The sequence below is a fragment of the Curcuma longa genome, chromosome 1 (genome assembly GCF_044706935.1).
Source record: "Curcuma longa cultivar G26 ecotype Majalengka, Jawa Barat chromosome 1, ITB_CL_G26_1.1, whole genome shotgun sequence".
NCBI classification, from domain to species: Eukaryota; Viridiplantae; Streptophyta; class Magnoliopsida; order Zingiberales; family Zingiberaceae; genus Curcuma; species Curcuma longa.
The window spans coordinates 18,640,473-18,654,990 of NC_133861.1; the positions used below are offsets into that span (position 1 = coordinate 18,640,473).

The following is a 14,518-nucleotide window of genomic DNA, read 5'->3' on the forward strand; positions in this document are numbered from 1 at the left end:
GAGTATTTCTATATGCAAATATCTCACAGAGCTTTTTGTCCATTTTAAATTTCATATAATAAATCCTGTCAAGTATTCTTGATAATTACTAATTGAAGCTGATTTGGTGCCCTACCTAACAAATTAAGATAACTTGGGAACCTTGGTTAAAGAATAAAAATATTAATATAAATATAAATATATATTTTTATAATTCAGATGTCTAAGTCTGATTGAGTTTAGAAGTAGATGATTTTTATTCATATTTATTAGATAAATTTAAAGTATAATTTATGTAATTTAAAAATTGATTTTAATTTTTTTTATTTCTTATTGATTCTTTAAGTGAAAAAAATATTATTTTTGCCTTTGTTCATGGTGGATAAATTAGAAACCACATTTGTATTTTTTTAAAAAAAGGGGTAATTTGTTATGCTAAACTGATATGTGTTGTCTGAGGTTTGTTATTGAATCTTATTAAGCAAAATTTGACGACGTCCGCACGCTTGTCAACGCACAAATGATATTTCAAATTTTTTTTAGAAGATATAATTAAAATGCACTTTTATCGCCGATTTGAATCTGTAAAACCACTAAAACTTTCTCTCTCTTCATTATCAACATCACTTTTTTTTGTCTTAAAATAAGTTCACGCACTAACTTTTTGTAATTCTACAAATCAAATTACATCACATCACATCCACGTTTTAGATAATCTCATTCAATTGATCACTTTAGGTAAATAAAAGGTTCACTAATCAATCAATAAATGGATCACTAGTCACAGCATACAATGAAAGAAGAAGAAAAAATAAGGAAAAGGATACAAAAGAGCACGTACAGGGACCCACTAGAATTTCTCCATTCAAGTGAGTGGGTCCTCCTCAATCTTTCTTTACTATTTTACTAAAAACGGGTCTTCATAACAGACACATGTCATTACTTCTAAATATTTCCCCTCTTATACAAACTAATGGAATCTAATTGAATAATATAAAATTATTAATATTTAAATTTAAAATTTTAAAAATATATATAATATTCAAATTTAATTTGAAGTTTTAAAATATAAATAATTTTTATTCAAATTTGATTGGAAATAAAATTCAAATTCAAGTTCGATTTGAATGGTTCAAACTTTGATTTGAACATAATTGAATTATAATTTAAAATAATTTAAATTTGAATTTGATTTGAATTATTTAGATCTTAATCATATTTAAATTAAAATTATATAAAAATAATTAAAATTTAATTTGAATTTGATTCGTGAGCCGCTTGTAAATAATAAAATAAAATATTATAGATTTAAATTTGACTCAAATAAATTATTGAATTTCGATCGAATTCGACTCAAATTTGATAATTTCAAATATGAATTAATATTTTTCAAATCGATTCGAATAATTATTAATATTAATTAATTCTTCTTAATCATTGCATCTTTATTTATTTTTAAGTAATTAACTCGTGCATTGCACAGGTATTATTATTTTTTAATTTTTGTATGTTATAGATAAGTAAAAATTATTTTTGTTGCAGATGAATTATGCAGATTACATTTGACAATTCCATATTCCTACCTACCATTAGCCGTTAGACTGTATTAATTAGTTGGAACAAATACAGTTTGATGATGACCTCGCACGCAGGCACATAAAGGCAGGTTGCAATTAACCTCGTGCATGCATTGCATCCTCCCAAGTACAGGATCAGATCAGAGCAGATATTATTGATGCATACATCAGCATATATATATAGCTCTCAAATGCATGCATGCATGCATGCATATGGCAGATAACTTAAAGATGCATAGGAATTAATTAAGAATGTCATGTTTGTTCGGTTGTTACTTGTCACCAGACATGATAGAATATTCTTGTCCACTGAGTTGCAATAGATACATGCATGGAGTTATCTACAAGATACATCTATAGTCAAGTTTTGGAGCACAATTTACACGTCTCTGACTAATTAAATTAATTATGACAAATAATATACTGCATGATGTACCAGCTGCTCAAATGGGGCTGCAACATATGCGATCAAGTTGACAGAGATAGATGGTCTTTTTGTCCAAGAATTCAAATGGGGCCCAAGGGCTAAGAAAAATTAAATCATTTTTTTAAAGTTATAATTGACATGGCCATGGTAAGAATTTGACCACTGAACCACTCGTTTATAAAACATATATATGATAAACAGTAAGGGATGGGATGGACTTCTTAAACAATAATGATCTTAGGATTATGGTGCAACGGTAAAAAAGTGGAATAGACTCTTTAGACAATAAGAATTCAACAAGTTACACTTAGGGAGTTTTAAAAATATACTATGTTGGATAATCTATTATGATCTATCCATGTTTTTTGATTTATGCTGATAGTTAATAAAAAATTTCTATAAGATCGAGATTAATCGAATCTTAAAAATTGATATCTGAATTATTAATATATATATATATATATTAGAATATGCCATAGTAATTAAGTCAATCAGGTTTGCCACACATAAAAATCATGTGAACATCATGAGTTTTACTAGCGGGGCATTAGTTGACTTGTGGATTTCCATGCGCCAGGAGCTTTATTGAGTGGGTGGTTAGCGTATACACATTCTTAAACAAGAGAGTATTTACAGCGTAAAACAGAACAGATGCATCGAGAGGATAACAACGTGCAGAACATTAAAAGCGTGTGGAATTAAGATGATCAGAAGTTGATTTATTAATTGACTTGCCATTCCCAGTCCAAGTCATATATATATATATGGAGCTTGCCATTCACATAATGCTATCATTCATTGGATCTATGGAGCTTGAAAACAAGAGGACTAACGATGATAACCTGAATCTGGATGCAGAGTTGATGGATCCAGAGAGGATGTTCACCTGCAGCTACTGCCCCCGAAGGTTCTTCAGCTCTCAGGCATTAGGCGGGCACCAGAATGCGCATAAGCAGGAGAGGAAAAATAGCAAGTTGAGAAGGGAGATGGCTCGGCCATCTGTTGTGGCAGGCTCACCGGTTGTAGTGGAAACTCAAACAAGAGAGGAGCTCGACTTGACTCTAAAACTATGAGGAGCAGCTCATGTACCTTCCTATAATGAATAAGGTAAACGACCTTTAAATCCTGGATCGATATGATCTAGGTTTGTTCTTACATAGCACAAGTTTGCCATGAATTTCTTTTCCCGAAGACCAATTTTCGGTCTCCCTTTCTGAGTAAATTTTCCTTTAACTTTCAGTTTATTCTAATAGATCGATTTTTAACCAAAAATTAAACAATTGAACAAACCTCATTTTAAATCGTCGAGCCATCGTGCCGATACAGCCAATATCGTAATTAAAAGAAAGAAAATTACCGGCCATTCAGAAGCAAAATTTTATTTGATTCAAGAATTTAAGTAGAGAAACAAATTACTCCTTTAATAAAAAGTAAAATCTATCACCTCAATAGCTTATCCCATAACCATCTATGAGAAAAAAAAATGAGAAATTATAATTGACCATGACAGAGAAAGACATTACCTCGACTTTATCGAAATTCGACCCTTATCTATTTCAACAAATCTACTTCATCGTAACAACTCAACTATGTCCCAGGAACAACGAACTACGACATACTACATGTAAGTGAATCTCACATCCATATAATAGGAACCACAGCTATGCAGTTGAGTATGTCATATTAGTTTCATATTGCATTTTTTTCATACTGCATATCATTTCTCTATTTGAAAACATAAAAAGCAATAACTCGTTTGCCTCGACGGTTTTTTGAAGTTTATATATTAAATTTAAGCAAATATATAAAGTTGAAGCGCATAAGTTCGCTCATACATTGACATACGATTACAAATACAAATTCAGAGGATTTGAAATACATTTGGTAAGGCATTGGAGGGTGTCCTTGTACACAGCATTGCTCCACGCGTGGGGGTTTCCTACCTGCAGCCGAAGTGCTGAAATCAATAGGTGCTACATTTCTTTGCGACAAAAGAAGTTCAATGTTCCAGGTGTTTCGTTTCACAATATGGATCCTACAATCGAAGGTCATATTCTAGTAAAATACAAGGATAGCCAAATGATGAAAAGAGAATGAAAATTATGAACCAAGCTATAAAGTACACATTCAATATCTAAGTTATTTCATGCCATGAACAAACCAAAATAAAACTACATATTCCTCTTCCATTCTCACTCATCCCTAAAAATAACTACTTCATTCCATGTTAAGTTCATTCTATAATCCAAACCCTGTATAAGTAAATTATTTAAATGTTAAGACATGATGTTGAATAGTATGTATTGTTCTGCCATGAGAAAAACATTTTTAATAGCCCAGTGCAGATAGTTTGCAGACAAGGATAAGACCTCTAATGGCCTCGCTTGCCATACTAAGCTCGAATCATACCATAGATACAGAAAATGCTGATTAATTGGCTACTTATGCTAAAATTGGTCCCTGATGTCTAGTTGATGCAACACATGGGAAATGAAAGCACTTTTCTCTCATACAATCAGTACTAGAATTGGTTCCTGATGTCTAGTTGATGCAATGAGAAACAAAAAACCTCTACTGCAGTTGATGGACTATAGTTAATTTCATGTTTAAGAAAGGATGTAACGTCTACCATATAATCTGTGTTTCTTATTCATCCTCTCTTAGACATCAAATTGATTATAGCTGATCGACTATAGCAGCTAGGACATCAGCAATAACTACCATGACATAGTCTTGTCACTCTCAAATGAAGGTATACATTTGCAGCTTTAATAAGAAATCACCAAATTTTACTTCTAGCAAGGCCATAAATCCAAGCTGTTTATTTACCCATTTGCAAATATCAAGGTTAATGAAGAAAATTAAAAGGTTGAATTAGAATGATAAAAAGCAACATATAAGATTAACCTTCCAGTCCAAGAGGATCAGTTTGTCACATGTAGAGTCCCTCTGGTACTCCTTCCTTCTTTTTAAACATTACTTTATCTTTGGCCTTCTTGAAGTCTGGGTGAGTAACCTGAGAAAAGATGATGTCATAAAGAGTTGCTGATTTATAGCTAGTACTGTCTATGACGTTCATAAGGGAAAAAAGGGCAAACAATTTGGCATTCGGTTAAGCTGTCAATTGAATGCAGCTCAGCAAGATAATGAAAGAATGCTATGCAGGAATCCAGTTGGCAAACTTTCCCTATGTGTCGTCACTTATGGTTTCTCACGGATATCCTACATAATCTGACTCATCATACTTCATATAGATCAACAAATGCAATTGGCACAAGTTGGATTTTATTTGCAATATATTGCAAATGAACACGATCTCAATGGTTCCATATCAAGGTCTAAATTCTAGATCTTTTTCTGTCAATCTCCAAGTGAACAATAAAGTTCTCAGGCATCCAAATAAAGTTTCTTATTGTTCTATACGAACAAGCTTATTCTATTTGTATAATTGGATAAAGCACCACTAAAACATTTTGGCTTGAAGCCATGAAAATATATTGCGTAAGCCTCAATGATAGGCCTCCATCATTTTCACCGCTCTAACAAGATACAACAAAATCAAATAGAGGAAAGAGAAAATCATGTGAAAAAGGAGAGACTAACATATGTGGTGAACTAAGCATGATTATATTCTTCCAGTCAAGGCTAACATCTGTGATGATAAGCATGATTATATTCTTCCAGGCAAGACAAACATCTGTAATTATAAGCATGATTATATTATTCTAAGGCAAAATCTGATATAAGAGGTAGAGAACGCTATGAACACTATGTAGTGTCAATTTTGTATTACTTGAAAAACATGGGTGGAGAGTTCCAAAGAGAAACGAGCTTTTTGGTTGTAGTAGTCAATCATAAAAAGAAAACCTTGCATGAAGTTAACATGAATTTTTATTCAAAAACAAGCAAATATGCCACCCAAAATTTTTAATAGTCTTTATTAACAATGCCAGTTCTGTAAACAAGCAAACATATAAATACATCTCATCAATGAACAATTTCCACTTTATTTATTCAAGGTAATATAAAGACATACTAAAATAGCTAAATCCAATAAAAAATCCAGTTTTAACAAAATTAGATTTCTTCACTTTCAAAGAGATAAATTAACTAACTGGACTAGGAATTCCATGTAGGTGTTGAAAGTCAACATACTTGTCCAGACGTAGGAGTTAAACATTACAGGATCTTTAAAAATGCAAACCACTAAAGCAAGTATGCTCAAATCTGTTAGCGAAAAGCATCTAATCAAGTTTCACATGAACCACCAGATGGAAACTACAACCGTAAGTCACCAGAATAAGATAGAAAAAAAGGCATAATTGTGTAAATTCCCTGTAAAAAATTCTCCAAAGTAATATGTACCAATTATATATCGATTAGGTTTGGAAAACTTGGATAGGAACAGATGGAAACTACAACCATCAGTCACCAGAATAAGATAGAAGAAAAAGGCATAACTATGTAAAATGATTAGGCTTGGAAAACTTGAATAGGAGTGGATGGAAACTACAACCATCAGCCACCAGCACAAGATAGAAGAAAAAGGCATAACTATGTAAATTTTCTTTGCAAAAAATCTCCAAAAGTAATGTGTACCAATTATATATCAGGACAAATAGGTTTGGGAATCTTGGATATGTTTCAGAAACAGGTGGCAAATATCTTAACAGATAAATTAAAAACATGTATGCATATGGAAGCAAAGGTATCTATGAATAACAAAGTAGCATCTGGCGACACCAGACTATAAACATTCCGCTTACTTTCACTTTCAAGTAAAATAGTAATCACTAGCAACATAGCTTACCTTCATTCTACGCTCTCTCAAAGCAAGCAAACCAGCTTCAGTACAGATTGCTTTGATATCAGCTCCAGAAAATTCATCCTTTGTCATGACAAATTCCTCCAGGTTGACATCATCTGCCAGTGTCATTCTAGAAGTATGTATCTGAGCAATCGATGGCAAAAAGATCAGCAGGTCCCAAAAATAGGGCCATGTGCAGAAATAGGCATATTGCATTGAACCATAGCTCTATAATTAGTCAAGAGAAATAACAAGAATAGGGCCATGTGCAGAAATAGGCATATTGCATGGAACCATAGCTTTATAATTAATCAAGAGAAAAAACACACTTGAAAAATTCGCCGCCTTGTTTTAATATCTGGCAGTGGAAATTCAATCTTCCTATCTATCCGACCTGGACGGAGCAAGGCTGGATCCAGACTTTCAATTCTGTTAGTTGCAAGAATGACCTTAACATCCCCCCTTGAGTCAAAACCATCTAACTGGTTCAGCAACTCCAACATAGTCCTCTGTATTTCGCGCTCACCACCAGAATGAGCATCATATCTAGAAAAATAATGCGATTATTATTATTTTCAAAATAAACATCATCTTTACTCATACAGAAAAAGAAGTGCAGACTTTTAATTCCTGTTTAATTTTACCTTTTGGTTCCAACTGCATCTATCTCATCAATAAACACTATTGAAGGAGAAAGTTCATCCGCTACTCTAAATAATTCTCGAACAAGTTTTGGGCCATCACCCAAATATTTTTGAATCAACTCACTACCAACAACACGCAAGAAAGTGGCTGATGTTGAGTTAGCTACAGCCTGCAATTAGTCCATGATAGCAAAGTGAAGGAGTCACAGATGTTGTCAATCATAGCATTAAAGTGACTAAGAGTATAATAATTTCAACAACCTAATTGAGTATAAAAGGAGATATAAGTACAATAAAATTTTTGATAGGTAATAATCAGCACTAGGAGGCGCCATGTTTCATTACAATAAATTACACCGATGGTTATATTCTTTCCTATAATCATATCTTTGCATGTATTGTTATCCCTAACAAAAGCTGAGGATTATACTAATAAGGGTTTTGGTGAGACATCATGTTCCATTCCTATGGTGGTACGCCAGCACAGGCCAAGACCAAAAGGCAACAATTTCAATGGTGATGGCTCCAGCAAACTTCTAGGTTGGTTTTTCTTTCTCCTGCTCCTCTTCCTCCTCATCAACATCATACTTCTATGGTTTGGAAGTTGCTCCCTGCCTCCTTTTCCTCATTATGCTGCTGGCATTCTGAAGCAGCTCCCCAGCCCCTTCAGTGTTGTTCGGCACAACATCAATGTGGTTTATTTTTGACAGAGGACAACTAGCCCAACTAAGAACACAACTTTGAACCTTGATACTATTCCATTCAACTCATAAAAAATGACAGGGATGCAAATTTGTCAAAGAAAAGACCAATTGATTGTGCAAATATAATCACACAAAATTATTGGTAAAATGTAAAACATAGACAAAAATAAAAAGAAAAGGCTAATGGAAAGATCCAAGCAATGCAAAATGACATGATAGTTTGTGAGTCGCAAAAAATGAACAGAATCAAAATAATACAATCTCTCACCTTGGCGAGCAAAGTTTTTCCAGTTCCAGGCTCCCCATATAATATGACACCCTTAGGGGGCCTAATGCCAATATCTTCATACAGCTCAGGATGAGTCAGAGGAAGTTCAACAGCTTCTTTAATTTCTTGAATTTGAGCATCTAAGCCACCTATATCAGCATATGATTCCAAAGGTGCTTTCTCAACTTTCATAACAGACACCATAGGATCAACTTCGTCCTGAAGAAGGCCAACAACTGATAGGACCTGCAGAAGGCATTCTGATTTAATTAATAATAGATACAATGGAAAAATAATACTATCAGGTAGTCAAGATTCTCACTTCAAAAACAGCAAACACAGCTAGTGCATTTGTAGTGACAGCTATACGGATACTTGCATGAAATTTTTGTTAACAATTAGATGTTTAAACAAGTACAAAGTATGGCATTCCACCAACTTAAAACAGATCTTCATTTCAAAGAAAAGAAACACAGCTAGTACAGTTACAACGCAGTGATACTCGTCAATAATTCTCTACAGATTTTTTCTCAGATTTTAAACAAGAAATGTGTAACATATGTTCAATAATTGATAAAAAAACACAGAACTAAAATATTTGACCTATCGTATGATTAAATTTATACTCACATATAAGGTTACTTACTCTGGAATATTTTGCATGTCGTACATGAAGGAACTCGTTGCATCTGGAAATGCTTTTCTCTAACTTGATAGTTTGCTCTAACTTATTGCTTTAAATTGGATACATAATTACATTTTAGGGCATGCTATGTGGTCTTAATTAAACTTAAGCTGCAGTTAAAATTATAAAATAACATATGCAAGATACTTGATACGATATTTTAACTAAGTTATAGGATCTTGCAATCCTAAGTTTGCAGACCCTCAACTGTCCTCAAAGCAAGATTGTATATGCAAGTTACTTGTCCACACAATCTAAATTTTAAGGGTATAAGATGCCGGAAATAAATAAAATTAAACACCACTTTGTATACTAAATTAGTTCTAAATGTAATGATTCATAATGTTTGGTATACCAACCATTATATTCATTTTAAACAAGCTTTAAACAAATATTATTCTTTATTCTTTTACAAAATCATGAATCTAGCTTTTGGAAAAAAGATGATGATTTATCATTACATGATTGCTTACACACTAAATGAGTTTTCTTATTTTATTGAATAAACATGAACTTCTGCATACTATATCAAAAAACACAGAAGAATAAGTAATTAGAATGGTTTGAAGAGAAAACTCTAGAGGGGCAAGGTAGCACAATGAGCATCAGAATTCAAGTTATAATTACATGAATGGGGATCCGTCAACAAAAACAAACAGAAAGAAAGATTTTCTTCCTATCCACACTCTCCTTCCCCTCCCACTTCTTACTCGGCTTCTGCCAGCTCCATGCCTACTCCACCAGTGAGGTCATCTTCACCTGTTCATCATCTCCAGCCTACTTGTTCCTTTCATCCAAGTTTTGTTTAATCTGGTGCCTTGAGCTGGTCCATACGGCCATAAAAAGTAAACAAATAGTTCGTGCAAACCCAACTATCCTAAGAGCCCTATGATCCTAGAAAAGGTGGAGTAGTGAATAGAGAACATACTAGCTGCTAGTCCACGGCTTGCATATAAGGAAAAGACAAATTTATAATGAATGCAGAAAGAGCCAATTCTAGGTGTTCATTTAAGCAGAGGATCTGAAGTCAGTCCTAAAAAAATCCAACAAAGGGGGATAAAGAAAAAAAAAGACATTTTTTCATTCTTTTCGACAGAAGAAGATGCTCCGACGATAGCAGCCTCAAATTCTCATCAAAAATACAAAAGATTAGCGTCGATCTTACAGCGGAAAAATGTGCTAACACAAACCCTAATGGAGAAGAGATTAAGAAAAAGAATGACCTTATTGTGCATAAGGATGGCACAACCAGGTTCCAGCTGGTCCTTATCGACAAAGGAAAGGATGCTGACGTAGTACTCCGGCCCGACGGACGAGGAGACGATGGCATGGTTTTCATCAATAAGCTCCTCGAGATTTCCTACGCTCATGGGCGAACCCCGGAGGTCGTCTACCTTGGATCGGTCCTCCTCGTTCTTCTCCTCCTGGGGGCGGAGGCGCTCCTGGTTAGCGACGAACTCCTCCTCCATGAGGAGATAGTCCTTGATGCGATCGAGCTTGAGAAGTCGGAGGCGGCACTTCGAGAGGGGTGTGACGGTGGGAATTCGTGCAGCGGCATCGGGACCTTTCTGCTTGCGCTGCTTGCGGCCGACACGAGATGGCGGTGCCGCCGGCTCGAACTTCTTGTCCTTCTTATCACCGTCGTGCTTACGATCGCCAGGGTGTCCCTGCTTCCCCATCCCACCGGGGGTTCCCTGCCCCATCGATCCTAGGGTTTCAAAGATTCCGCCGGGTTTCGGAGACGGTAATACTAAGCAACAGGCGAAGCAAAACGAGATCTGAGGATGGACGACTGTCGTCATAAACGCTTTATTTCAGAGTCAAGCTTCAGTGGGCCAAAATTGGGCCTCCAATTCTGCAGATGAGCAGGCCTTGTTGGATTCTCCAACGACGGTGTGCCCATTAGGGTCCTGGAAATTTAACTTCTGGTTCATTTTACACCCTCTAGTTTGAATTATAAGGTTTTACTCTTATAGTTTGCAAAATAAAAATAGACTTCCCACCTTAACATTGTTTCTTCTCACACATGTGACGGTAAACTTAAAAGTACGTTTTACAATTCTAGGTTTCCTAAGTAAGCAAATCAGGCATTTACTTTTTCAAATTACTAGTGTATCGGTTACTCAAATACTCCGTCGGAACAGATGCGGCCACTCAACGAATATATCTTTAAAATAAATATCTTTGATGTCAAAGAATTATGAAGAAAAAAGCCAATTATTTTGAGAACCATTGCCACGCAAAGTAAGTCTTTGGAATAGACTTCATCCATGACAAAAAATGCCTAATAGCAAAGCCACTTAGATTGAGATTGTCATATAGTAAAATATATCTAAAACAACCTCATTTGATGTCCAGAGTCACAAAAAAAAGAGAGTCACAAATAACAACCCCCAAAGTTTGATGTGGTGGTAATAAACACGATACATTCCCAAATAATACAAGATACATTTACGACGATTGAACTATTATGATGCTACATTGCCACATCAGAAATCATTTTGCTTTTGCCTGAATTTACTTAATAGACTGAAAACGAGACTAGATCCTCTATCTAGAAAGGAATATCCTATTATAAAAAATATATAAAAAATCACAAATAACAAATCCCCAGCATACTTGAATTAGTACTTGCCACCCCTCAGAGCAAGCACAAGGTGGAGGACAGAGCCACCTTCAATATTGTATTCCTTGGCAGTCTTATCATCAGCTAGCTGTTTTCCAGCATATATAAGCCTGTACCGAAACGATATAAGATAGCTGAACCCAGTGACAAGGATAAAATACTACTAACCCAGTGATAAGGACAAAATAATACTAAACCCAGTGATAAGGACAAAATAATACTAAACCCAGTAATAATTGGACAAAATAATACTAAAACTACCAGAATTATATTTGACATGTAAGACGCTCCACACGATGAACAACAATTGGCATCCACAGCAAGATCACGATTAGTAAAACGGCACCTAAATCCGGTTAGCATCATAAAAAGATATTAAACAGACGAGGCGACAAATTACCCGACAAACTTCACACATTAAAACATCAATAGAGGCCAAGTTCAAAAGAAATTTAATAAATTTAAACAATTAGAAGTAAAGATAAAAAAACAACAACTACATTTGAAGCTTCTGCTAGTAATTCTTTTTTCTTTCACGGTTGTCTAAAATCAAAACATTTTATTCCCAAATGATACTTAGAATTCCACAGGTTGTCTGTCTCCAAAGTACCGAACTATCTACATATCAAAGTAGAAGATTATAGCTAAATTGAAATTTTATAACAAAATTCATGAGGTTCTAAGTATATGATAAGGAAATGAAGAAACAACTATGCTGTTTTATCTCCTCTAAACACTGTTATGATAACGAAAAGACACTAGCAGGTGAGCAGGTTCAGTGGATCCACTATGGTCAAAATGTATAAAATTTGGTGTCAAGATTGTCGACCATATCTTTTCACAATCACTTTTTCAGAGTTGGACTGGTTAAATTGTTATTTCTACGAAATGGAGGTCAAACCAATTCACTCGACAACCCAATTCTAAAACGACAGCATTCAAGTAAAATCCTCTGAAAACACTGAAGCTCACGGAAACTCTTGAAGAAACAATATGAGCACCCTCATCTAAGAGAGAATGAGCTTTTGAGGATTTTAACACGTTAGAATACATCCGAAATTGTCAGATAGATTCAATCTCATTAAATTTATCATTCAACAGAAAAGCAAACAAACCTTTGCTGGACAGGTGGGATCCCTTCTTTCTCCTCGACCCGTTCCTTGATCCTATCAATTGTATCAGTGGGCTCAATGTCAATCTCAATTTCTTTCCCAGTTAAGGTCTTCACCTTGATCATCATTCCACCACGAAGCCTGAGAACCAAATGAAGTGTTGACTCTTTCTGAATATTGTAGTCTGCAAGAGTTCTACCATCTTCCAATTGCTTCCCTGCAAAAATCAATCTCTGCTGATCTGGTGGAATGCCTTCCTTGTCCTGCATCATCAATAAGCGATCATTCAGGAATATTTTTAGAGTGGTTAATCAGCATAAACCCTAAGAATAAAAATCAAATGATGAATGCCGCATGATCATTAATTTCACAATTGCAAAATCGCGTGCTTGATCAAATAACGCGTTGCAAAAAATTTCGCGAACTGAGAACTGTTTTGCGGCCAACGAATTAAATTTTTTGTCCAAACCCAACCATAAAAGCTACAATACCAGTAGGCGGAAGCTTTATCATTAATCCTCCGCTATGAAGAGCCGGAACAAGCAACCGAGTTGCGTACTGCCGGCTCAAGAAAACCCTAGATTGGACCACGAAGACGAAACCAACAAGAGGTTGAGATCCAAGGAAAGGCAGGCAACACCTGAATCTTAGCTTTGACATTGTCAATGGTGTCGCTGCTCTCGACCTCGAGGGTGATCGTCTTCCCGGTTAGGGTTTTCACGAAGATCTGCATCCCTTCTCTCCTCGGCCACGCTAGCCTGGTTCTTTGTCGGATTACGGAAACACTAGTTGATCGGACGGGTTCGTGCGATTTTCCCACCCGACCCATCATTGGCGGGTTAATAAAATTTAAACCCAACTCGATTTTTTTTTCGCATCAAATTCGGCAGGTGGCGGGTGCCGGCGGGCGGGCGGATTGGCGGGTGGATTGGCGGGTTATCGAATGTAAAAAAACGAATGTAAAGGATTCAAATTTTCAAGTTTTTGCCAATATTTCGCAAACATTCCTTGCATTTCAATTGCCACAGCCGCCAAACTAGCATCTACATGCTTAGAATAAGCCTTCAAAATAGTATGCATACCAACTATCTCTTGAAAGAAAATATTGGCAGTGATACTAGAAGAACTCGAAAATCGTATAGTAATATTGTAGAAAACCTTCAAGAACTTCATAAAGTACCTTGCAATTTCCCAATTCTTTTCAATAGGTGGACCAACATGCTTGTCTTTTCTCTCGGTCACATGAGTTTCATCATCCTCATTTTCTACAGTTTCAGCAATGCAATCATCCAATTCATCATCCTCATCCATCTCTCCTTTCTCCTTAAAATACTTCATAAAGTACCCTTGATTCTCGACTCCTGAAGCTTGAAAGTTGGGAGAGAGGAAAGTGCCGAAGTGTGAGAATGAGTTTGCTGCTGGAAACCCCTCTTTTTTGTCCTTATCTATTATTAAACAAATCATTTTTAATATATGTATACATATATTTTATTATTTGTATATAAATAGGCGGGCGGGTCGGGTTTAGTCGGATTTTAAAATTAAAACCCGAAATCCGCCCGTGTACAAGCGGGTTTGTCAATTTTTTATCCATTTTTATTTTTAATTTTTTTTAAACCTGCGGGTTGGCGGGTTCCAGATGCGGGTGGCGGGCGGGTTTAGCGGGCCGGGCGGGTACTGCTCACCCCT

The 14,518-nt window shown here is 35.4% G+C and overlaps 2 protein-coding genes across 3 annotated transcripts; both read right to left on the bottom strand.

Annotated features, from left to right (window-relative positions):
• Positions 1–3,751: 3,751 nt before the first annotated feature.
• On the bottom strand, positions 3,752–10,859 carry LOC141821736 (26S proteasome regulatory subunit 4 homolog A). Of its 2 annotated transcripts, none has more exons than XM_074709094.1 (7): positions 10,315–10,859; positions 8,407–8,652; positions 7,435–7,604; positions 7,120–7,336; positions 6,794–6,934; positions 4,891–4,999; positions 3,752–3,926 (listed from the first exon to the last, which is right to left on the bottom strand). In XM_074709094.1, the coding sequence occupies exons 1-6, from the start codon at positions 10,792–10,794 to the stop codon at positions 4,916–4,918; spliced, it is 1,338 nt and encodes a 445-aa protein (XP_074565195.1). In that variant the 5' UTR covers positions 10,795–10,859; the 3' UTR covers positions 3,752–3,926; positions 4,891–4,915. The 2 variants fall into 2 exon arrangements, with proteins under 2 accessions (XP_074565195.1, XP_074565187.1); XM_074709086.1 differs by having other exon boundaries at positions 3,752–4,018.
• Positions 10,860–11,489: 630 nt separating this feature from the next.
• LOC141821749 (ubiquitin-NEDD8-like protein RUB2) lies at positions 11,490–13,588 on the bottom strand. The gene is made up of 3 exons (XM_074709106.1): positions 13,470–13,588; positions 12,833–13,092; positions 11,490–11,827 (listed from the first exon to the last, which is right to left on the bottom strand). The coding sequence occupies exons 1-3, from the start codon at positions 13,560–13,562 to the stop codon at positions 11,716–11,718; spliced, it is 465 nt and encodes a 154-aa protein (XP_074565207.1). The 5' UTR covers positions 13,563–13,588; the 3' UTR covers positions 11,490–11,715.
• Positions 13,589–14,518: the final 930 nt, after the last annotated feature.